This window comes from Osmerus mordax, chromosome 12 (assembly GCF_038355195.1).
Source record: "Osmerus mordax isolate fOsmMor3 chromosome 12, fOsmMor3.pri, whole genome shotgun sequence".
NCBI lineage: Eukaryota > Metazoa > Chordata > Actinopteri > Osmeriformes > Osmeridae > Osmerus > Osmerus mordax.
The window spans coordinates 2014807-2041057 of NC_090061.1; the positions used below are offsets into that span (position 1 = coordinate 2014807).

General features: G+C 42.3%; 1 protein-coding gene across 2 annotated transcripts; it reads left to right on the forward strand.

Annotated features, from left to right (window-relative positions):
• The first annotated feature begins 290 nt into the window (after positions 1-290).
• On the forward strand, positions 291-25933 carry gria2b (glutamate receptor, ionotropic, AMPA 2b). Of its 2 annotated transcripts, none has more exons than XM_067248406.1 (16): positions 291-375; positions 515-655; positions 11645-11884; positions 16044-16240; positions 17351-17404; positions 17532-17690; positions 17896-18063; positions 18362-18466; positions 18734-18841; positions 18995-19201; positions 19612-19979; positions 20681-20879; positions 21205-21452; positions 22692-22806; positions 25039-25173; positions 25769-25933. In XM_067248406.1, the coding sequence occupies exons 1-16, from the start codon at positions 291-293 to the stop codon at positions 25931-25933; spliced, it is 2694 nt and encodes an 897-aa protein (XP_067104507.1). The 2 variants fall into 2 exon arrangements, with proteins under 2 accessions (XP_067104507.1, XP_067104508.1); XM_067248407.1 differs by lacking the exon at positions 22692-22806 and adding an exon at positions 23333-23447.
• Positions 25934-26251: the final 318 nt, after the last annotated feature.

Sequence of the window (26251 nt, forward strand, 5' to 3'; positions counted from 1 at the left end):
GCAGAGCGGAGACGAGCAGTGCTCCTGTGCGTTAAAGGAGGTGTTGGCTCACATGAGTGAAGCGACTAGAAGGAAAAGCGGAATAGACAATAGCCTACATCTTCTTAATCATTCCTTTACAGCTGGAACTAGTGACAGAAGCTTCCCTTTACAATAACCACCTGCAGAAAACAATCACTAGTGCATTTTTCCTGCATGTGTCCAACATGTGTCGAATCTAAAATAGACTTCTGTTGAAGAAACAAGGATACCCAGGTCTGTCGCTGGATGTGGACACCTTTTCTGTGGAAATGCCTAAGATTATGAATTTGTCGGTTTTATTTTTATTAATTTTAAGGGGAATGCCGCTCGGAGGTTCTCCCAGTGTTCAAATTGGTATGTATTACTCATTTCAATTCAAATATTTGCACAGTGAGCAGCCTTAACTGTGTAAAATAGTGTACTTAATTTTCAAACCAAATAAATGTGTGAAAGATGCAAAGTATGTTGAGGTTTTCTCTGGTGTTTGTTACAGGGGGACTCTTTCCAAGAGGCGCCGATCAGGAGTACAGTGCTTTTCGGATAGGAATGGTTCAATTTGGCACCGCCGAATTCAGACTGACGCCCCACATTGACAATCTGGAAGTAGCCAACAGTTTCGCCGTCACAAATTGTTGTAAGTTACAAACGAATTTCAGTAATTTAGGAGAACCTATTTGTGGTCGACCAGGTGGGTTTGTTGAGACAGTTAAATAATTATAAACCGTAGCCTAATTATTAACTGACTTTGGAGTGGTGGATGCAATTCTTTACGTGACCATTATTCACGATTCTTTGAGTGAAAATGTCTATAGAAAGTGAACAAAAACAATTATATATGGATAGCCTGCTGATTTGAAGATCTGTCAGTCGTCTCCGCTTATGTGGCCTCTTATAACGGCAAGGGAAAGTTGGTTTCCACAGTAACAGTCACGTCTGTGCTTTTCACAGAGAACAACGTCGAGCAGCAAATCCTTTCTATCAGCTAACTCATTTCTTAAGTTTTAAACTATTACAGGTATTTCCTTTCACATATATATCTAGCCTACTGTCAATAACTTTTCTTTGTTCTCAATCCGCAATTGTCTTAAAATATGTAGCCTCGGATTGCCTTTTTCGTCGATGCTCATGACTACTGTAGTTAATTAAATCTAATCTGTGTGGTTTGGAGTGTGGAAGTGTTCTTAATGAGAAATATAGGCTCGTGCTATACAATTCATAATAAATAGATCAAAATAGGCTAGTCGCCCTCGGGGTAGGGAGATGATCATCTGAATTAGACGCTCAGGGTTTGAAGATTACACCATCTAGCGTTACTGTCCTTTATCTGTCATCTGATGTAAACCACTCAACAACTGCTAAATGTATGGCCTTTCATAGGATAGACTAGTCGATTCGTTTGATAAGGAATAAGTCTGTTAGATGAAGCTAATCCATGAAATTCAGTTGTAGGCTTGTATCTCCATTGCTACACGTTATATTAAGCTGTTGCCAAGCGACATACCCTTTTGAGTCTTTTAGAGCGGCTATATCAGAAGAGTATTTGATTGGTATTGAATTGATTGCCTTCGCTGGTGTTGTGATGAGAATGCCAGTGCGCGAGACAGATGCACCGGGATGATGCTGGAATGGAGTAGGAAAGGCGACATCCCTGTCAATCATTAACGGTTCCTAAGGAAGAGAGTTTTTCGGGGTGTGATGTCAGAGATTGTTCACAAAACGGAGTCGCCTTCATTCATGGATTTTTAAATAATCAGAGCTTAATTCACATTATCGACCGCCATTAGTATCCTTAGTATGAGTTCACCTCACTTTGAATAAGACAAACAGATGCGTCTTTTCAAAACTTGAAACTTTCCTGTTTTCTCACCCGTGAACGTTTGCCTCCTGGAGACAGTTCTTCTCTGATGAATGGATGTTAGACTCTGGCTTAAACCAGCAGATGGCAGTCTGACTTGTAAGGCGTTGCTTTCTATTATGTATTCCTTTTCTAAATAGAAAGCCCCAGTGCTTCATTGAGTAGAGATATTATAGCAAGTCCCATTAAAGTCATATCAACCAATTAGGAGTTTAAATTTTGCTCCTGAGGATGTCGTTTTAATGGGGCGGGGCATCTTGCATCATACACAGAGGAAAATAATACTTTTTACGTATTATATATACAGTATGCACTCCATGAATACCTTATAAAAGCATCATCCCACAATTAAAACTAACAGCTAGTCAGAAACATCTATATCATGTGTTTCCTATGATATCTGGCATGCTGTATATTTAATGGTGTATGTGCATACTGTATAGATACATTCCTACAATGCCAGGGCTGTAACATGTCAATGAATAATGCATTAGTCATGCATGCATCTGGCTAATCATAATGCCTGGTCCACAGATGTGAACAACGTGAGTCTGTGTGTTTCTCTTGGAGTAAGAGAGATACAGAGTGAGTGAGAGAGATGGACATATATACACATATGAGAGACAAACAGTAAAGAGACAGAGAGAGAGAGACAGAAGAGAGAAACAGAGAAAGAGAGAGAGAGAGAGAGAGAGAGAGAGAGAGAGAGAGAGAGAGAGAGAGAGAGAGAGAAAGAGAAATTAGAAATACTCTCTAGTCTTCTACTCTACTCTACTTTATCCCATCTTGGCTGTGTCTTATGTGAGCACGTGAGCATGTGTTTGCATATCAGTGTTCATGCACTCAAGCTTTAGATGTATTTTTTCCTCATCACATCCAAAATAAACCCTACCTCATTTGGGAACCAATTTCAAAACAGACCATTTAACACTCCAAAAGATATACAATTTTATGGTTGAGTCACAGTGAATGATAATTTGATGTATCCACTGACTGCTTGTTGCCATACATACAAGTGTGTATTGTTCTGTGATAAAAAGCCAGAGCAAATCTTATTTGTACCCAAAGTCAAGTTTAATTATGTTGATGTCCCACTATTTTAGAGCAAGCAGTGACAAATTAAACAGGCTGGGGAATTGGCTGGTCAGAAATTAGGCTATAGCCTCCTTCCCCTGTCCTGAAAACAAACGTTATTTCACAATAACCCATTTACTGAACACATTATAATACAGGGCCTACAATATCAGTTACTCATTTGAATTTTTTTTTATGGCTGATGTCTCCTCTCATCTAGATTAAAATACACTTGGCTTGTGTTTGCCTTTGAGGCGACCGGGTCAACCCTAATTGTGTTGATGTGGACCAAAGGATCCACTATGAATAGCTCCTACTTGTCAAAGCAATTTGAATTTAACACATGAACTGCCAGGATTTTCAACAGTGCCAAGATGTGAAGTTCTTGCTGCACGTCTAAAAACAGGATCTAATTACAATTTTTTGATGAAAGGGTTTATTTTTATTTCATGGCGTTTAAGCTTAACCTGAGCGACTTCTCCAGATCTTATTGTGCGAAGATTTCGGCATCAAGGCAGCGCGTCGACGGAAGAACACCATCCCACAACGCTAATCTGGATCTCCTCTCAAAAACGTGTCCTTGTAAGATCTGTTGTACAAGCCAATAACAACTAGCTCTTAACTGCGCGAATCCATTCTCGTGGATTCTGTAACATATTCTTCACCAGAGGGCTGGTCACTAAGGGTGCCATGGTGACAACAACTCCAGTCCCTTTGGCCCTGTTTCAATCAAGACCCCCCCTCCGACAACAGCCTCATCCATCAGATGGTGGAGTACCTTGCCAAGGAGATGGAGTACTCGGCTAGCGAGGAGATTAAGTACAATATCGGCAGTCCTTGACATCTAGGACATCCCCATTATGATGAACAACACTCCTTCAGCACCTGACCCAGAAGGTTTCTGGCTGGGCTGGGTGTTTTTATTGTTCCAGTGCTGCAACATGGACACACACATAGGAACAAGCACATTGTTATCCGAGTAGCTCGGATACTTTAAGATCACCATACAGAAATGTATGTTTCATTAAATATGGATGGTTAGGAAATGTCTCGTTTTGGGGAAACGAGCAAATACAGTTTGTTTAGAAGGATCTCAAGACAAAGCAACAGTATTTAAGTAGTTAAATGAGTCTGATGGCGGATCCACGTAGGAATTGACAGCAAAATATTGGTTTAGTGTAATCGATGTTTGGATCAAACATGATTCCTTTGTTTATTTTTTCCCCTAGAATGTTTGCTTTGGGAATAGTTTATTAGCATCTGAAATGCTGGAGCAGAGCTCCGTCTAGGGACGATCTCCACACCATGTTGATTAGAATTTGATTTGTCCGTGTCCTCGAAATTTATTTTGGTCTCCGTGTGTGTTCTTGACAAGCAGGGACATCCGTGTGTGTGCTTGCTTGCACGTTTAATTTCCGTTTAAAAAACAGATATTTTAACGAAGGAACAACAGGCATGACACAAAACCAGAGAAAAGGGGTAACTCATAAGTCATAAGGGTACAGGAAGCAAGATCAAAAGCATAATTCTTGATCCATCACATTTAACTGTCTTACGTAACTCTGCCTTTGAGAGACGTTATCTGTGGGCAGGGCCGGTCCATTAAAAAGGACAGAATGATTCATACCTGTCCAAAACCACCACAAGAAGTCCAATCGATAGGAGGGGCCATTCTCCCTCACACTCTGTCACGATATGTTTAGCCAACCAGCTCTCTCTCCCTGGTACTTGACACTGCAATTCAATCCTATTCAATTAAAAGAATCAGAGTCCCTGTGAGGCTGGAGGTAGGGGGCACTAAGATCACTCTGTCAAACGAGTTGCTAGGGGAAGGAAGCGCCCGTGGAAACCGTGGAGAGATGAGGAGTGGTGTGTACGTGCATGTGTGTGTGTGTGTCTGGGTGCGTGTCTGTGTTTGCGTGTGTGTGCGTGTCTGTGTGACCATTTGTGTGCATAGGAGAGAGAGAAACACTAGGTTATGTGTGATTGTGGAAGTAGATTGGAAATAGGAAGTCTGGTAGATGTTTCTCCTGGTTAGGGGAGTCAGGTGGCTGAGCGGTTAGGGAATCGGGCTAGTAATCTGAAGGTTGCCTGTTCGATTCCCGGCCGTGCAAAATGATGTTGTGTCCTTGGGCAAGGCACTTCACCCTACTTGCCTCGTGGGAATGTCCCTGTACTTACTGTAAGTCGCTCTGGATAAGAGCGTCTGCTAAATGACTAATTGTAAATGTAAGTAGGAAGTCTGGTAGATGTGTCTCCTGGTTATCACAGCTTACACACACACACACACCAGTACACACACCCCAGGCTGATATCATCCAGGGGCTATCTCCCACTGAAGCTGGGAGCAGGAGAGCAGGAACAGGTGGGGGTGCTCACAGGATCAGACAGTTACACACCTGTATGTTGGTCCCTAAATAAAGTCAGGGTAAAATGTGTTTGTGGTTTTAAAGGATCCTAACCTTTCGCACAGTCTATCAGCTGTGATGGACATTCATCACACGTGAAGCACAGCACTGAAGGTAGTCAGCCACATGGTCTCATGGGAACTCTGGAGTGTCACAATATTTTGTTGGGAAACGAAAAGAAACTTAGTGTGTGTGTGTCAGAGCGCTTGGGAGTAACAACTCATGTTTCACAGCTGTCAAACTATGGACAACATGTAGTTATTAGCTACATGTTCAGGGGGAGTCAGGTGGCTGAGCGGTTAGGGAATCGGGCTAGTAATCCGAAGGTTGCCGGTTCAAATCCCAGCTGTGAAAAATGACTGTGTCCTTGGGCAAGGCACTTCACCCTACTTGCCTCGGGGGGAATGTCCCTGTACTTACTGTAAGTCACTCTGGATAAGAGCGTCTGCTAAATGACTAAATGTAAACGTAAATGTAGCTGTTTTTGTCAAGCTCTGTACCGTAGTAAAGTGTAAGGTGCTAGCCTAAGAAATTATATCATAGCACACAATGAAATACTTTTACAGCGAGCCAAAGCAAATGTCTGCCAGGAGTTAATGAAAAAAACATGTCTGCCAACCGACATTTTGCCAATACAGGACTGAGTCAATGTACTGGCATCTCTCCTGTTAACAATACTACTTCACCCACCACAATGCTTTTTGCACTTCAGGAACATTAACACCTCTGATTGACACTCTAGTGAGGAAACTTTTAAACAGGTGCACTACAGCAGACTAATTCAAAATCAGATTTTGGGCGGGGTTTTGTGATCCAGTTACCATAGTTAAGTGCATGCTTTGAAGATGAGTGTAGTGTTTTCAATTCGTAGAATGGTATTTTCATGGTTTCTCATGTTTGTGATTAATAATCAGTAGCCTATGGTTGCTTGGTCCAGTACCGCAATCCTTTTTTCTACTGTAGCCATGGCGACACTACCATTGACATTTAGATGAGTACCGTTCCTTTGTATTTATTTTTGTCGATGCTCTTATCATGCATGCATGGAAACATTCTCGAATACATTTAAAATCGTAAAAAAACAAAACATGTTGTCACAGTGCTTTAAGAGTAGAACATCCTCTTTGTGTTTTGCAGACCACATGCGTTCTCAGACAAGAGTAGCATTTGAAGCTGTAATTAAGCACTTTCACGTCTGTTTGATTCTGGTCGTATTCAGAATTCGACATCTCAGATTCGAGTGTCAAGGTTTCCAGAACATCCAGACTCACTCACGCAGTTCCGTTTTGTGAGCACACAGCAAGTGAGCTGAATGAAGCTCGGCTCTCTAAAGAGACCTATGTGTTATATTCAGCTCTCTCAAACACTGAGTGTGTCTGGTTACCATGACAGCAGCTCTCTTGGGCCTGATAGATGAAGCAATGTTTCAGTATGACTAGCTTAGTACAGAGAGTGAGACATCATTAAGGAGATTGTACTCTGTTGCTGTGTTGGTATTTCCATTGAAGGTCAACGGATATGCTTTTGTATTTTGCAATTTGGTCGCAAACCAAATTGTACCTCAGATCCCCAGACTAGCTTTCGCGGAATATTAGTACAGTTTGTAGGCTGCAGAATGCACAGATTGGTCTCTGAGAATGAATACCGTCTAAGAATAGTGTATTGTCTTTTATGAGGTATGGCATACAGATTTCTTTTCTTCAATTCTTCCTTAGAGGCAGGAATTTTATCAGTAAATTGATTTTGTCGTCCTATGTTAGGGTTATATTACTCTTCTGCATCTGTTATGGTTTTGCCAAAACAGGCTGAGTCAATTGACGTGAAATTAAGGAAAATAGGGTATTTTTCACATTAGGGACTTGGGAGAGTGAGGGAGACTCCCCCCCCCCCCCCATCCCACATGGCATGCATCCAGCCGAAACAAAGAAGGTGGAGGGGGGGTTCGAGGAGAGGTGGGGGCGAGGGGGGGTCTTGGATGACGGAGAATGAACCCTGCTGTCCTGCCACAGAGCAGCTGGCGGAAGAACCCACCCCACAGACGCAAAAGAAATCCCACAATGCCTCAGTCAGGCTCAGTGGTCACCTCACGAGTCACACAAAAGCGCTATTGAGACACGTCAGCCAATTGGACCCACAACTGAGATTGGGTGATAAGCTGTTTTGCGATTGGCTGGAAGGGGAGCCTATTGTTGACCAGCTGAAGTGGAACTAATTGGGATTCAGCTGAGATAGATAAATAAATAAACAAGGAGGGTAAGATGAAAATGAGATTCCCCCCATGGGCATCGTTTGTGTAAAGAACAAAGAGATGAGCTCCCTTTTGTAGTTCCTGCGTGTTATTTTTCTCTCCCTCTCTAGTGTACTGGCCAGGATGTCAATCCTTAGGAGCAGATGTGGTTGTTTGATATTCTGAGGTGAACGAGAGATTAGTTAATCTACTGTAAATCTGTTGACACAGTTTGAAGCTGTGCTCAGTGGTAGAGCAGCTGACTGCAGAACAAGAAGTTGCAGGTTTGAATTCCCCCTGTAGGTCTGTTTGGATAAAAACACCTGCCTAATATGTTATTATCGTACATTATAAATGGTGGTGACGCGTCTAAAACGTCAACAGTGAAATGTTCTGCAGTGTCAGAGCGAACAGTTTAATTCTGCTAGATAACACCTAGCTAATGATCAGGATGTTATGGTTTGTGGGTGGGTGTGTGTGTGAGTTCCTGCTTTTTATAAGTGGCTGAGCTTTCAACCATTTTTCAGCTCTAATATCAAAGTGCCGCCATTTTGCAATAAAAAGGCCTACATTCACACATGCAGGTGATATACATTTCGCAGACACGATTAAAGTTACCCATCCCCACATCAAACACGGTGAATTACACAATAGCAGAGCTTTCACATTATACATTTTTTTTGTTTTTCCAGCTGTTGTCCATTTCAGCTAATGCTACCTCTCATCCACGGTCAAATGTGAGGATTCAGATGTCAAATCACATTCGACCCGATGGATGAAAACCTTTTCTATGAAACATTGTGCCGTGGATGTGGAAAGGAGGGCAGCTAATTGGGACAGCTAAATATATTTCATAGGGTGAAACCCTTTTCCTCAGCCATAGGAAGGTTATTCACATCAGTGGAGCCAGGACATATTTTACAGTCCTGTCCAGATGTGTAACGAGGTAGCTGACAGACTCATGGCTGACTTGGGTATTTATGGGACACCCCTGTGTGAGGTTGAACATGAAACAAAGCCTGAAGCAGTAAAGACTCAGATTACCCATCTCTTCCTGCAGGAACCGCTTCTTGCGTAATGAACATGTAACATATCAACCTATGCAAATGTACACAGGGAGCGTCAAAACCCCATTATTCAGAACTCCTAATGAGCGGAAATGAGATGACATGCTCGGATTGCAGGGAATGTGTGGTCGAGTCATCTTTAACCAGAGAGGATGAGACAGCCAGTCAATTAAGGCTACATACATAACTCTCTGTAGTTATGCTAATGAGTCTGTCGTCTCTGTAATGACTGCAGAGTACTTCCTCTCACTGCTCAACTTTTCGACTGAGACCCCCCGCTGTTTCCGTAGAGAGATTCTGCTCCTGCCGCTGACTCTGTTGAAACGATTCCTCTCTTCTGTCATCGCTTGCTGATCTTCTTTCCTCAGATGTTACTGCTCTCCTTGATACCTGGTTTTCTCAACCTCGACAACTTGACTTTACTGTAGTTCCAGGTCTAATTGTGACAGGGTTTACGGAGCTCAGAATGTCACTTGTTCGTATTGAGAAAATACTAATTATTCTTAGGAAAACTTGAAATCATTAAATGGAAATAATTTTGGGAAATGGGTTTGATGCTGGATTTCCAGGACAACAGGGTGCTGAGCATGTTGAAGTGATTCATGCACACACACACTTTTGTAATATCCTCTTGAAACACATTTTTCGGATTACAAACGGCATTTTGTTGTATCGTCTCTAAACACTCCTCAGATTATGTCGAAGTATGACACCACGGTAAACATTTTTGGAATAACAAACTGTTTGGAGTTGTGTTTCAAAATCACTGCTTGTGGACGCAGCATTACGTAATAATAACATTCTGTTTCTGGTTTTTCCTCAGCTAGGCTGATTAGGGCTTGTTCATCCACCACATAAAACGATTTACCCAGACACTTCAGTCCAGGGGGCATTTCTGATACAAGAAGTTTCATTGGAAACCAGTCATTTGTGACAGGGTAGTAATGGCTTTGACTGAATCCGTGCCATTTCTTCCAGCAACAGCTTTGTGTTATTATAATTTTTTTGCTTAATTAAAGAATCTAAAAAAGACAAATATTCACCAATGGTGGTATTAAAACAATGCAGTTCCTCATTACAAAGTTTTTGAAAGCACAGAATTGGAACTTAATGGGTAGGAAAAAACTAGATCAATTCACCTGGTTCACCAACTCTGGGATAAAACATCCTAGATTACACATCTTTTTGGGGGTCTTTACTGGTGAACTTGCGGGTGTAGTCACCAAGGGAGACCATTCATAGTCAGTGAGAGATAAAAATGTGATGAGTCAGGTTAGTGTGTCTGTGTCCACATCAAGACAGTGTCATCAGCTTAGAGGGTTAGGCAGTGGATACAAGCTGATGACACGATCAGGATGTCTTCAGCGCTGCACTTCAAACAACCCTCTAGGAACCTTTGTTGCAGTCGGCGAACTAATGTTCGAGCAATCTGAACCTGGAGCTTTTAATTAAAGCCGTTACCCTAGCCATATCATTTTTGATCAGCTTGTTGCTTTGTGTATGTGAAGAATTTCTGAAATGCCTTACTGTTGATTCCTTATGTTGGATCTGGTGGGGGTTTTTTCGTCACTTTTATTTGTTGATGGATTATGGTATTTACCACATAAACAAACTTCGTCCCAGTTAGCCTCTATTGAACTCTTCAATAGAGTTGCAGTGGAATAAAGGAATGTATGTAAATCACATTCTACATATTTGACTGTTTGAATGAAACACTGTCACTGCAAAACCATTCCAACCAAGCCAGCTAAAACTGTCGCTAATGTATCCACTCTACTTCCTGTGTCAGCAAAGTCCTCCCTGTTTAACCGTGCTGGAGGAAATGCTTGAATTAATTACATTGAGGACATACATGTCAATGTCAATACATCTGATTAACCTGATCGATAACTATTTGCGATTAACGTTGCGATTTGCTGACCTCTGTCCGACGTCTCTTTAATAGGCCACTGCTGGTGTTCTCTCTCACCGGTCAACGATCAGGTTCTCCAGATTCAGTCTCCTATATCATGGATATTACAGCTTGTCCATAGGTAATAAGGACTTGGGATGAGAGATGGGTTACAGAGCTGGCGTATTTCGATGTGTGCTGTGTCAGCGTGTGGTAATTTTGTGCATAAGTGCACACGATCTGTCACGTAATTAAACATATTTCAAATAAATCACAACTAAAATTGTAGAAAATAAACAAATAACAACGCTTGCCTATTGATTTATAAATGAATGAGAATAGATGGTCGCGGTGGTCATAGACCTCTGAAGGATATTACTGTATATAGGCCACAGTAGACATATATAAATGGCAGTCTATGTATGGCTACGGGCCACAATGTAGACATGCACTTCATTTCTACTGTATCTACTACACATTACCCTGGGGGAATCACCAGAGAAGGGGAAAATACCTCATAAATCAAGCAGAAGGGGGGAGGAGGAACAAGAGATGTCTTACGGTATGCATGGACAGATATAGTGTTCCCCTACAAGGATTCATCTGAAGACTGTTCTCTGATAACAGTACAGCACGGCCCATTCATAACTGCTTATTGCTCACTGTATTGAGTTCCTACAGTGTGGGACTCCGGTAAAAAGTAGAACAAATTGCTGGTAAATATTTCACTTTTGGAAACGGAGCGTTCCCCGGGCAGTGCTTCTGGATGCAGTTTTCCATGAATCAGCGGAAACTGCATCTCTCCTTGGAGTCCTGGAGACAGTAATGTGCAGTTCAAGCCATTAAAAATGACAATATTACATGACTGTAGATATACTCTACTATTACTGGTACTGGGTCCTCTATAGTGGGTGCGTTCTGGGTACTGTGTAGTATGTACTGTGTTCTGGGTACTGTGTAGTATGTACTGTGTTCTAAGTACTGTGTATTGGGTATTGTGTTTTGTACATTATGCACTGGATGCTGTTTCGTGTGCTGTGAGGCAGTATCAGTAGAGGGAGGCAGCTGTGATTGTGACCTGTGTGTCTCCTCTGTTTTCAGTCTGCTCGCAGTTCTCCAGAGGAGTTTATGCCATCTTTGGATTCTACGATAAGAAGTCTGTGAACACGATCACGTCGTTCTGTGGGACGCTGCACGTGTCGTTCATCACGCCCAGCTTCCCCCTGGACCTCAACCAGCAGTTCATCATCCAGATGAGACCGGACATCAAGGGCCCGCTGCTCAGCCTCATAGAGTACTACAAGTGGGACAAGTTTGCGTACCTGTACGACAGCGACCGAGGTCAGAACATGTTGTCTTTCCGTGTAGGTGTGTGTGTGTTTGTGTGTGTGTGTGGGGGGGTGTGAGGGAGGGTAAAGTGTGTGTGTATGGGCATCACCAGCAACCACAGACGGATCGCTCTGGAGTAGAAGCGTTTTTTTTATTGCATACAGTAGATAATTAATGTAATTTGGAAGTTTATAATGCAAATGATGTTATTTGGCCGTACAGCAGGCTACTGCATGTGCTTCATTCATCATATACTATACAGTAAATGCCAGCTATATTCATGATTCCACACATCAAACATATCGGAATATCTGGTTTTAGAGAACTAATCTCTAGCTGGAGGTTGTGTATGCAGACGCTGGTCATATTCATGATGCTGAAATCATGTTAGAGACCTTTGTAGGTCTTTCCTGGGGGGCTAGGCAATTGTCAACGCAGCTAAACAGGATTACAGAGCACTCCAACATATGAGACACACCTGTTCAACACGGAGGCTCCTCTTACACCTGTCAGTCCTCACTAGGTCTGACACATTCTTTGGACCAAAAATTTAGCACAAATGTAAACGTTACGCAGAAAAAGAGTTGTTAGCAGTTCATCGTAAACAAGGTAGCAGAACACTCAGTAAAGGGCATTGTGACGAACAGCAAACAACTTGTCAGATAGCATCAACCATAACATTGCACCTTTAGTGTGAGAACCAGGCTTCATGGCTGGCAGCTAAATAGAGGGTCTGTTCTGCTGTCTGACATTAAGGTTTCCAGCCCTCATGGCAGCGGTCTCTGACTTCCACCACCACGCTGAAGCACAGACACTGTCAGGGTTTCTGCTGTTGTGTGAAAGTCAAGCAACTCTGACTATGTACGATTGAATAACCTAATATGTCTGGAGAGGAGAAGGACACCTAAAAGTTTAGACTTGGTCTACTAGCTTGGGGTTATGGCAATCACTCCACGATGCTCATTAAATGAACCAGAATCTGCTCTTAGTGTCTGTCATGTAAGTGTGTTACATTGACTTTCAAGCCAAAAGAAAATTGTTATATCCCACTTGGGTTACTATGATCCACTGTTCCCACATTGTAAATAATAAAATAATATTAATAAAAGAATGTAATAGATACTAAAATAATAGACTACAATGGCATCCCTGATAGGAGGGGAAAGGAGAATAAGGAGGTAGAATTGCTACCTTTCACTTTTTTCTAAGGACATTGAAAAGCGCTATGGTAGCAGCAGTATATTACTTTCATCCTGGTCTTACGTAACAGCCGTTCTTGTATAACAATAGCTGAAAGGAGAAATGGAATCACATTAGGTTTCATTTCCCTGTGAAATCACCCTTCGTATGTACCACCTCCCTGAGCATGAGATTTGGGACGGGAAGTCAATGGAGGAGCTCCTATTTCAGCGAGTGACACTAGGAGACGACTACATCTCGGCTCTCTGTGGGGCCCGGGGAAAGAGAACCGGTGGCTTACAGTTCGACTGTGTGAATCAGCGGCGTGGAGTCAACGATCACAGAGAGGATTTGTTGTCGCTTGAGTATTAGACAGGCTAGGATTAGGCTACGCTACGGCCAAGCACCACGCGTCTTCTCTCCGTTTCACTTACGGCGCAGAAAGGTTTCACTGACGGTTTTGACGCTGGAGAGAGCTCACTGTGAGTGTCCTCATGTTGCATGCTGTAGACAGAAGAGATCCCTAGCTGTAGACGTGTCAGTAATTCTCCATGTTGGGTGTGATTCCTCCTGGCTCCCCCCATCTAATTAGGTCAGACTTATTCCCATGGCAACGGATGCGTGGTACGCCTACTGGTGTGATGGTTTGACGAGGAGTGTGGTGGTGGTGGGGGAAGTGTGTGTGTGTGTGTGACTGTGTGTGTGTGTGTGTATGACTATGTGTGTGTAGATAACACTGGTTATGCTAGGGTGTGCTTGAGCCGCTGTTAGATATGATGAATCCCATTAGCACATGGAGACTAATTGCTGATCTACTCCTCCCCTGACTTTCTCGAGAGCTCTTTGAACATGATTCTGTCGAGGAGGGTATGGTCACGGCTGCTAGAATCGGAAAAATACAATTATTATTTTTATTTTTTTCGTTTTACAGTGGAGAAAGACAACATTGCTTTTATGTACCGAACACAGTCTGACTGGAAAACAAGTTGGCCAAAAAGTTCTCCATCTCAGAGGCTTGAGTTTGAATCCGGCCTTGGCCCTTTGCTTTTGCTTCTCTCTCTCTCCTGTCACTCTTCACTTGAAAAAGGTCCAATACAGCATGAAAAATCCCCCCAAAACTATATATCTTAAAACAAAAAAGTGTTCTCCATCTTTTTGAGATCCTTGGCATCCTCTGCATGGTTATATTTTAGCAGCAGGGATTGTGGCTCCTCCTAATTGACTGTCAGTAAGAGAGACTCATACTTTCACTGGAAAAAGACGATTCATCTTTCTACTCTAGGGAGTCAGTTGGCTGAGCGGTGAGGGAGTCGGGCTAGTAATCCGAAGGTTGCCAGTTCGATTCCCGGTCATGCCAACTGACGTTGTGTCCTTGGGCAAGGCACTTCACCCTACTTGCCTCGGGGGGAATGTCCCTGTACCTACTGTAAGTCGCTCTGGATAAGAGCGTCTGCTAAATGACTAAATGTAAATGTAAATGTACAAGCGATCATTGTTTTGAACTCCTCTAGAGCAGCACTGTCAGGTAAGCGAAGGCGATGCTTTCATTTTCTGCCTTGGGACACTCAGCTACCGCACCACTTAAGGCCTAATGTGAGGTGACACAACAATGTTTTGTTTCTGATAATTAATTCAATTATTGTTTTACTGTCAGGCTAATCTAGGACAGCATAACACAGGCCCCAAGCTCATACAACATATGTTTAGATAATGAGCTCAAAATCAAGTGAGTTTCATATGGTTTTGATGGACACACATGGACAATGAATATCGTACTTTCCGGTAGAGTTGAGCCATCCTCAACTTTTTTTTACATGTAAATGTATGTGCGGGATTGTTTTCTTACGTTTTCTTACCGAAATTACGTTCTAGCCTACTGCATAATTACATTTATACTATGCTTGAATTTTTTTATTCAACTCCATTGGTTCGGCAAATACGAATGGTGAAATTCAGATCCCAAACATACGCCCACTTATTCACGATGCACGCATATTGCACAAGCCAAGGCAATAATTCCGGTAACGAGTGAGCAATAGCTCTCTTGATTGCTAAGGGTGAACAACCTGTTCTGGTTATTAAAAGTCAAGTTTCTAACTTCACCGACTTTAACTGTCATCCTGCTTGTTCTACCATGTGGAATAGGACCGGGCTGGTAACAATGTGTTTCATAGTTGAAGAAGGTGAGGGACATTATGAACATCATGGATGACTTTTGGAGAGTAGACAAATTATGACTCCTGACACTGGCAGCCTGTACTGTTCAGACCTTCAGAGCAGCATAATGAATCTATGAGGTTTCAGAATCTCTGGACTGTGCAGAAATTGGGAGAAAGTTTGTAAGTTGAAGGTCAGTAAAGAAAACCAGTGTAATAACTAATTGGCCTGACAGAAAGCATGACTTGGGAACAAACGAAGCCTCCATTTTGTACCTTGGTAAAGGCTCTCGTCTTCATAAAACATCTGTCCAGTCACACCGAATCGATTACATCTTTAATTCTCCTTTTCTGCACGGAGGGGGTGAAGCACTAAGCCCCTTTATCAAATCATTCTTCAACTACCCTTGACAGACTGAGGATCAATACGCTGTGAGATTTTTCTATTTTGTACCATCATTAAACAGGTCGGAACAATGGGTCAGTGTGTGTTCGGCCAAAACGTGGTTCATGTGAGCTGTGCTATAGCTGGGAGTAGAATCACGGTTGGAAACATTCTGTCCCGTTATACAGTTACTAATACATCTGATGCCATCATCTTCATCGGGGCTCTCAAATAGAAATAGGAGTCAATCATGGCAGGTGTTGTTGACAGTCATTCCAAGTTCACCTAACCCAACATGATACCTGACCTGAGTTAAAATTTCACCATGGTTACGGTTAATTGCACCCAACAATCTTGTTTCTGCACCGAAAGTGTTTGAACCCCTTAGCCCTGTTGTGAACGAGCCCAGAGGAAGTCTTGAGTGTCCTGTCCCCCTCTGTGTGGTCTCCAGGACTGACCACTCTGCAGGTGGTTCTGGACACCGCGGCGGAGAGGAAGTGGCAGGTCACGGCCATCAACGTGGGCAACCTGAAGGACGAGAAGAAGGACGAGGCATACCGCTCGCTCTTCCAGGACCTGGAGAACAAGAAGGAGAGGAGGGTCATCCTAGACTGTGAGCAGGACAAGGTCAAAGACATCATGGAGCAGGTAGGAATGAAGCTGTGTGGATTTCACTTGACAGACAGACAGACAGATACAGGAGAAATAGACAGACTGATTGATTGGTACATTTTTTTTTATCCCCCGGAGTATATTTCTAATTGAGGAGATCATCTAGGATTAGGCCCTAGTTCACAAAGCCTCTTCTTATCCAAATTTAAGCTTGGTGTGTACTGGTAGGTTTATCATTCTCCATTTCTTCTGGTTTATCAATTTTACATTTCGATTAAGTAAATTGTCATGGATTAGAGGTTTCTGTGTTGACATCGTTGATGCATACCACTGTTCATAGAATCAAAACCTATTTTCATGTATCTATTTTCAAATATGGGCCAGGTAATAAGCGTGGAAGGTGTTGGGTTCAGCCCTCTTTCCACAGTGCTTCATTAATACTGTTTCCCCTCCACCCACCAGATGGAATAAGCCGGCGTAGCAATCAGACTAATAGTTACAGTAATTTAGACTGGAAACAAAACTGGTTTCACAGATCATGGAGTTTCGAGTGAATGATTGGTTCACACTTCTCGAATCGCCCTTGAGTGTCAGGATGGATGTGTGTTTGAGACATGAAGAGGTACGTCTCAGCAGACGAGGAAATCAATGTTCTGTAGTCTTAGTGTTTCATCTCCAAGGCGTCCAGGTAGATCTTGTTTTCCTGCTTCCTGGCAGGTTTCTGTGTTGTTATTCAACTCTCTTTATGTAACAGGCTAGACTAACGAAAGTGTCGCTCACTCTGAGGGATTAGGGGGAGTGGTGTGCCACTTAGAGGTTGTCTAGGTCACAAAGGTTGTGGATTTGCCATGATCTGACTGGTGTTTGTTCATCTTCCAAGATTAGCTTCTTTCTTTTTTTTCTTCAAACAATTGATTATGGTTTTGATAAATGACAGTTCTTGGTGACAATTACCCGCATGAATAGGTTGGTGGATCACTTAATCCATAAGATTTGAAAGAATGAGTGAACATTGTCTTAGTATTTGGATTAGTTTAACATTTTCTCTCTCAAACTGGAACAGTTTGAGGTAAAAACTGAAATGTTTTTACACATATCTGAGATTAGATATGTCATGTTTATTTATCTTTCCAACGTCTCTTTCAGGTCATCACTATTGGTCGACATGTGAAAGGCTACCATTACATCATTGCTAACTTGGTAAGTCTGTATTACTAATAACATTTACACATCAAATCATCTCCTCACGCTGCCCTGAAGCCTTGCATTTCTTTGTTTATTTATTATGGTCATTTTTTATTGTGCCTAATTTTTCTATTTTCCTCAGGGCTTCATCGACGGAGACCTTTCAAAGATCCAATATGGTGGAGCGAATGTGTCTGGTTTCCAGATAGTGGATTTTGATGATCCATTAGTGTCCAAGTTTGACCAGAGGTGGGAGGCTTTGGAGGAGAAGGAATACCCTGGTGCTGACAGTAAGATCAGGGTGAGTGCTGTAAACTCATGTACCCAAACACACACACACACACACCCTTGAACACACTGAAACCCTTAATTCAGATCCTAATCACAGATTGTGTACCATATGCCGATCCCTCCATCACCCCCTACCTCCCACCCCACCCTTACTTCCCCTCCACTCCACTCCCCTCGCCCCACCCTTACTCACCACCCTCCCCTCTCTTCTCCAGTACACGTCAGCTCTGACCTACGACGCGGTGCAGGTGATGACCGAGGCGTTCCGCTACCTGCACAAGCAGCGCATCGACATCTCCAGGAGGGCCAACACGGGGGACTGCCTGGCCAACCCGGCCGTGCCCTGGGCGCAGGGCGTGGAGATCGAGAGGGCGCTCAAACAGGTGACGGACGGGTTGCCGTGGAAACGGCAGGTTCTCGCACGCACATGCAATAAATAAATAAATAAATAAAACAAGAGAGGGAGAGACACACACACACTCAGCTCTCCAGAGCCAACTGTCACAATGTTCTGCCCACACACGCTCTTGATCTGGCACTTTCTCTCAGGCTCCACAGGGGAGATATGAGCCTCTTCTGCACGGAGGTTCTGTCTTCCACACATGGTCTGTTACTGGGGTACTTCCTGCGAGGTGGGGGGGCATGGTACCGTGCTGTCACTGTGGTCTGGTTGTCCTGTAGGTTCGCGTGGACGGGCTGACGGGCAACATCCAGTTCGATCAGCATGGCAGGAGAGTCAACTATTCTGTCAATATCATGGAGCTGAAGAACAACGGCCCTGTTAAGGTAACTGCCAAAACGGAATCCGGTTTGAATATTACAAATGTAATATTTTACATTTGTAATATTCAAATGTGTACCCACCCACAAAATCTCACATATTTGATCAAATATAGATTTTTATTTTATTTATTATTCATCTAGCAAAGATTGTTACGCAAAGTAACAAAAAGAAGAAAGATCTCTTAAAACATATTTTTTTGCAAAAGAACTTACATAATGAGGTGTATGTTTGAAGTGTAGGTTATGGTGTGTGATTATACCTGTCCACAGATTGGATATTGGAATGAAGTCGACAAAATGGCTGTCACAAAGTCTGACATATTCCCCAATGAAACGACTGGAATGGAAAACAAAACCGTCATCGTGACCACGATTTTGGTAAGCGTCGCAAACTGCATTTCATGTCAATTGTTTTACGACACAAAAGAGAAATACAGTTGATGGTTTTAGAAGAAAATCAGTTTTGTGTCAATGGCACCAATACTGTGGCTGAGGCTGCTCAACCAAAAGTTGTGGTTTTCTGTCCCTCAGGAAGCCCCATATGTAATGCTCAAGAAGAACGCTGACAATTTTGTTGACAATGAGAGATATGAGGGCTACTGTGTAGACCTAGCCGCAGAGATAGCCAAGCACTGTGGTTTTAAATACCAACTGAAAATAGTGGGGGATGGAAAATATGGAGCCAGAGATGCAGAGACCAAAATCTGGAATGGGATGGTGGGAGAACTTGTTTATGGGGTGAGTAAAGAGATGGTCAGCTGTCAAATGCACTATTGTTCAACAGTACATTCCAACACAGAATTGAAGTTTGGCCTCACATTGCAGAGCTCAGATGCTGTTGTTTGGAGGGCTGTTTTTGTTGTAATCTCCCCATATTAAATGATTAACAAGCAGCTAACTGAACCAATGAAACAGACTGACAAGGACATGAGGAAAGTGATTAACTGTAATTAACTACCAAGGCTCTGTCAAACACAGAACTTAATTTGAGAGAATGGAAAAACAAATCCCGGAGGAAGAAATTAATATAATTTTCTGTAGCTGTTATTTTTGTGGCATCAGTATGACGAAAAACAGTTCCTTTTATCTTTTTTTCTTTCGTTCTTTGTTACTGAGACTGAAACATGACTCTGTGCTTCTGTCCGCAGAAAGCTGACATCGCCGTGGCTCCGTTGACCATCACCCTGGTGAGGGAGGAGGTGATCGACTTCTCCAAGCCCTTCATGAGTCTGGGCATCTCCATCATGATCAAGAAGCCCCAAAAGTCCAAGCCCGGGGTGTTCTCCTTCCTGGACCCCCTGGCCTACGAGATCTGGATGTGCATCGTGTTCGCCTACATTGGTGTGAGCGTGGTGCTCTTCCTGGTCAGCCGCTTTAGCCCGTACGAGTGGCACACCGAGGAGTACGAGGATGGCCAGATTCAGACTAATGAGTCGACCAACGAGTTTGGGATATTCAATAGTCTCTGGTTTTCCCTCGGCGCCTTCATGAGGCAGGGCTGCGACATATCGCCCAGGTAGGTCAACAACAAAAAAACACCCCTTCCGTTTTTATTACTTTTGGTACAGGCCAGACTAGTTTATCAATAACAACATGGTTGAAATATGTTATATGTCCTATGTTTTTTATGAAATACAAATACCTTCTGGGCTTTTGGTATTGAGCAATTAGACGTGCCTTGGCCTTTATTATCTTAGTCCCAGCCTTAATGAATAAAGCGCTATATTAGCGTTTGGCATATAGCTATTTAATGAAGTATGAGTGCTGCGGATTAAACTAAATTGTTTCCCACATAGCCCCAGAGAAGGAGTCTCATGTACTCTTGAGAGATGTATCATCAGGCCTCCCTCCAAACCTACTCTTCATGAATGATGTTACCACGACTCTTACAGTCTGGCGACAAGTTTCACAGGGACTTAATGTTACTTAAAAAGAAATACAAAATTGATGCATCATCCTTCAGAGTTGTCTGGCCTCTCCATGTTGTTTTGTCAACACCCCTCTCCACAGGGCTGTGTCTAAGATGCGCTAAAAACCTTGTCTGTGTGGCACTATTCACAGACTGTTAATCTGTAGTCTCAGTTTGTGTGATTCACTGAATGTACTCTTGTCCAAGTCAGTAGCCGTACATACATGGCATCACATAAGCTGAAGAAGAACATGAGTAGATCTTCAGGGAATCCCCTTCTAAATGATCTCTGTGATTTGTTCCTCCAGATCCCTCTCTGGGCGCATTGTCGGTGGGGTTTGGTGGTTCTTTACCTTGATCATAATCTCGTCCTACACGGCCAACCTGGCTGCCTTTCTGACGGTGGAGAGGATGGTCTCTCCCATCGAGAGTGCCGAGGACCTGGCTAAGCAGAGTGAGATAGCCTATGGAACTCTAGACTCCGGCTCCACCAAAGAGTTTTTCAGGGTAAGATGAAAAAGTCTTTTTATTCAGTTTAGAACATTATAATCCACCAGGGGCATAGGTTTCACTTAAAAAAAAAAAAAAAAGAAATTATATTTAATGGCCGTATCCTCAGTTATGAAAGAAATATGTCCCACCCACATTTGAAAACAAACCTACACCCACAACAAACAAAACCTTTTAATCCCAATACAAAATATTATATTATGACTCACCTCCTCAGCAAATAATACTATATATTTAATAATATTCTATGTAATTATGAATAATGCGTACACTGAATACGAACCTGAACATGAACTCCATTCTGTGCCTTCCGTCCTCACAGCGCTCCAAAATCGCCCTCTTTGATAAAATGTGGACGTACATGCGTAGCGCCGAGCCCTCGGTGTTTGTAAAAACCACCGCCGAGGGGGTGCTGAGGGTACGCAAGTCCAAGGGGAAGTACGCCTACCTGCTGGAGTCCACCATGAACGAGTACATCGAGCAGAGGAAGCCCTGCGACACCATGAAGGTCGGAGGGAACCTGGACTCCAAGGGCTACGGCATCGCCACCCCCAAAGGATCCTCATTAAGGTGGGTGGAATAGTATAACAATGTGTCCAATGTTGTTATAGTATCCCACCTACCCTGATGTAGCTTTGCTTATGTGTTCTGGTTTGTATAAGGAGATGAGGTAAACCCTGAAGTTTTAAAAGTAAAAAAACGCCTTGCAATTTATTGTAAGTCGATAAATTGCAAAACAAATTTAGTGAAATTCTTTCAAAAAATTTGAATGATTTTTTAAATATATTTATATATATATATATGCAGATATTACATTGATAATAATATTTATATGACTAATTTGAATTTTCAATATTGCCACATCCCTTTTATCCAGACTTAGACTAGTCTGTCCTGAGAGTCTCTCTGTCCAGTTTTGTCTTGGCTTATGTCCTCTAAATGTTTACAGTATGCATAATATCTTTTCCTCTCGTCATACCCTCACTCACAATTGATTTACCCTAATTGATTGATTGCTTATATCTGTGTTTAGACCTAATGTAGGGATGTCGATTTTGCTTGATGTGTTTTACCAAACCCTTGCAGTACACTCATGTTGGTAAAAGTAAACTGAAAAATTCCTTTGTGAAGAATCTGGCCATTCCAAACAAATTTAGCAGAAATCTGATATGTGGCACTGCTTGGGTTTCCATGCTATGCTAAGATATATTTAGCTCATGTCAACAGGGACTAGTTCAGAAATTCTTGCCCACTTGCCATTCATGCCAACTCTCCAGTAGATCAATTCTCAATTTTATTAAGACGGCCTTTTAGCCCTCAAATTTGAAAAATGGTCACCCTTCATACCTCGACACAGTACTGGACCTGCCATTAGAACAGGGTTGTTATGGTTAGAGGGGTTACACAATATGTTGTATGTTGTATTTTCATAAGCTCTAACCATTTTTTAACGCCACTGCTATTTTGCTGTCTCTTTTAGTGGAGTCACTTGCAAGACTGTTATATTTATGTTGTGGATGTGAGTACATGCCTGTAGTCACAAGAGCCCCCCATTTTTCCAGCACTGTCCTCTCTGTTATGTTTTTACGCTCGGCCACCTTTGCTGAGCATTAATGTTTATGTGCCCCAGATTTCCTCAATCTAGCTTTTTGTGACGTAACTGCCACCTCACAGTGGAAGGGGACGATACGTCTTTTAAAAAAAGAACAAACTTGAATTTTTTGAATCTAAGAAGTGACGATGAATGATAGACGGAGACAATTGATAAGTGGCTCACCCTGTCTTACAAGTATGTTTTATCGTTTCAAGAAATGCGGTTAACCTCGCAGTACTAAAACTGAATGAACAAGGCCTGTTGGACAAATTGAAAAACAAATGGTGGTACGACAAGGGAGAGTGCGGCAGCGGGGGAGGTGATTCCAAGGTCAGCCCCAGTGAGAAAAGTGATGGGTAACTCAATGCAACCTCCAAAGTAAGCAGCAGACCCGCGCAGGAGCCGAAATCCGAAAGCTGGCTAAACCGGTCAGCCTGGCAGACGTGCTCAAACACCATCAACACTGCCGATACTATGGCTAGCTATAGTATAGCTAGCGTCAGTTAGAGCTAGCTGTAGCTAAAAACCTAAAGCTAAAACCCTACACATAGTCCACTGTTGGGCGCCTTGAAAAAGGCGCTTTGCCGATTGTAGACCCCTTACATTGGCCTTCAACATGCACGCGTATCCCTGCTGCCCTTGCTGCTTACTTCGGGCGATACGTTAATGCACATTTGGCTCTGCAAAACTCGCTTTTGCTTAGGCCAAATGGCGCATCAACGTCCTATCGCCATGGCAACGAAAAGAACTGAGAATCACAAAGTTGGTGAAAAAAAGAAAAAGTTGAATCAGTGTAAATGTAATAATAACATAAAATAACATTGATAATGTTATTTATGTTATTTTCCACGTGAAGAACGCCAGTAAACCTTGCGGTATTGAAACTCAGTGAGCAAGGAGTCTTAGACAAGCTGAAAAACAAATGGTGGTACGATAAAGGTGAATGTGGAGCCAAGGACTCTGGAAGTAAGGTTAGTCTCTGCAGGTTCTCTGTGATCCAAGCACACTTATTACTAGCGGGAATGACCCCATTTAAAGTAATGATATCATACAAGCAAATGCACAAAACAAAGCATGAGAAGCACTTGGTAAGCAATTTTACTAATGCCTGCAGAACTACTAATGAATAAGCTCATGTATAGTCTATAGTACAAAGTAATGCATGCAATGTCGATTATGAAATGTGCACTCCTTTATCAAAATGACCCATCAATACCTCTTTTTTCAGCTCCTCAATTTCAAGTCAAATGAAACAGAAAGCTTTTTCTTACAAAAAGCTTTTGCTATATATACAGTTTGATTTGAAACATTTGGACACAGTTAGACAAGGGAATGCTCACACCACTAAATTGTACGACACTGATTGGCTATTCCTTGGACCATCTATAAAGGGTGTCCAAAACTGTTGTATGTCCTCAGTGCTATGTGCGTGTTTGTGTTCCTGTGTGTTCTTCTTAGGGATATATCGTGCATTGTGTCTATGTTGTTATGTGAAGTTGTTTAGGTGTCACAAACCTATACCTTCCAGTCCTACACTGATCCGACCAAACTGAAAATAAGTATTTCAATTGAAAGTAATTCAAATGTAAAACAAATATGAAATACACAGCAGAACATGGGACAAGCATTCATTTTTTATAAGCACATCTAATGAAAAACTTTCACCAGTTACCTCTCTTGAGGCATAGACAACATCATGTCAAGATGGCAGTTGAAGTTCTGTTAAGATGAAATGGTACGCTTAATGATGTGCTTTCCCATGTTGATGCGAGAAATTTGTTAAATTCTGACATTTTCACAATTACCACGTAGTCTCAATCTCACTCCTAAAAACACTCCCACCCAAATGTTAACTGTACTGTTTATGCTTGTTTTTGTTGTCACTTTGCCTTTACCAATTCCTTCCCCACTAGCCTTTATCTTGATTGTTTACCTCTTTGTTACTGCACATTGCCCAGGTAGTTCCCCATGTATTTATTTGACATCCTGTCTAAATGAATACATAGGTGTTTGATGATGATAAACTCACCTTATGTGTCAGACCTTGCCGGTTCTCTAAGCTCTCCCTCTCCCTGTCCCTGTCTCTGCTAGTGACGATCCTGTTAATCACCCTAGGCCAGTGTTACGGGCATCCCTTTTAATGGTCCTTTAGGAGAGCCAGGATTAGCACATAAGGAAGTAACAAGCACATACTGTTTAGTACATGTAACACAGAACAGATACTGTAAGTTACACATAAGGTAACAGACATGTCACAGGCTGTATGGATTGCTACTGCATTTCATCGTGACAAGAGAATAACATCAGCTGCCCAAAAACTAACCATAACCCACCACATTGCTTTATGAAAGTAACCCACTATATAAAGGCAGCACTTGTATGTATTGTCTTGTTGTTGTTCTTGTGCTTAGTGTATTACAATATTGGCTGTGTAAATAGTAGATAATTAGAAATTGTATTGGTGTGTTGTTGAGTTTGTGTTAAAAATAAATTATATATATTATTTAACCTTTGACCTTCGCCACTGCCCCCTGTTGACCTCTGACTTGTGTGCGTTTGCAGGAGAAGACGAGCGCACTGAGCCTGAGCAACGTGGCCGGGGTCTTCTACATTCTGGTCGGAGGGCTTGGGTTGGCCATGCTGGTGGCTTTGATAGAGTTCTGTTACAAGTCCAGAGCAGAGGCGAAACGCATGAAGGTGGCAAAGAATGCACAGAATATTAACCCAACTTCCTCGCAGAATTCACAGAATTTTGCAACTTATAAGGAAGGTTACAACGTATATGGGATCGAAAGTGTAAAAATTTAGGGGGTAGGAAACAAGGTCTTCATTAAATTCCCCCAAATGCACGCTTTTGGCTTCATCTGCCCCATCCTTGTGTTGGTGAATGAGGAGACTGGCCAAACAGTCCATATGTTGTTATGATTTGTTAATGAGAGAGAAAGACACCCTTTTTTAGAACTTAAAAAGTTATTTTTGTTCATTTAAGTTTCCTTACAGTTCTTCACCATCTTCATGACTGTTGATGGCCGTGCATAATACTTATTTTCCCAGTAACACATCTTAACAAACTGCTTGCAATGACCATGCATACGCTTCAACATAAGCATCCTACATTGTGCATTACCAATGGAAGTCACATTTAGTTCACATCTGCATTGTCATGTTTTAACATTTAAAGTGACAAGTTTTTAAGAGGACGTGAGAAGCTAACGTGTAGCTTCTTTGTTTCTGGATCCCTGTGGGTGTTTGTGTGTGCGTGTTTGTGTGTGTGTGTGTGCGTGTGTTTTAGGTGACCTTCACGGACGCCATGAGAAGTAAAGCTAGGCTGTCGATAACGGGGAGTACGGGGGAGAATGGCCGCGTAATGTCTCCAGAGTTTCCAAAAGCAGTGCATGCGGTACCATATGCGAGACCTGGCATAGGGATGAACGTCAGTTTGACAGATCTCTCCTGATCTATTACTGCCTCTCGAGTGCCTTACATTGGTTTCAATAGAGCGTTTTTCTTTTAGTCTTTTTTTGTTGTCGTCGCAAAACCCAACCCTCTTTCCAGCGCTTTGCTTTTTTTTCTCTCTCCATCTGGTGAAATGGATTGAGGGGTTTAATATCTTTTGTTAAACGCTGTTTCCCATCTCTCTCTCGCTCTCTTTTTCCCGCTAAACAAAAGACACCCTCTGAAAGGAATAAAATGAAAGAATACAAAAGGAGGCAGTTTTTTTTAATTATTTTTTTTATGGCGAAATCGTCATTTCCTCTGTCTGGCTTGTCGGAGG

What these genes read in the sequence shown, in the direction of transcription:
- gria2b (XM_067248406.1), top strand. Translation starts at nt 291, where the DNA reads ATGCCTAAGATTATGAATTTGTCGGTTTTATTTTTATTAATTTTAAGG. An exon ending in CCTGTACGACAGCGACCGAG is followed by an intron (nt 11,885 to 16,043) that starts GTCAGAACATGT and finishes TGTGGTCTCCAG; the next exon opens with GACTGACCACTCTGCAGGTG. An exon ending in TCATCGTGACCACGATTTTG is followed by an intron (nt 18,842 to 18,994) that starts GTAAGCGTCGCA and finishes TCTGTCCCTCAG; the next exon opens with GAAGCCCCATATGTAATGCT.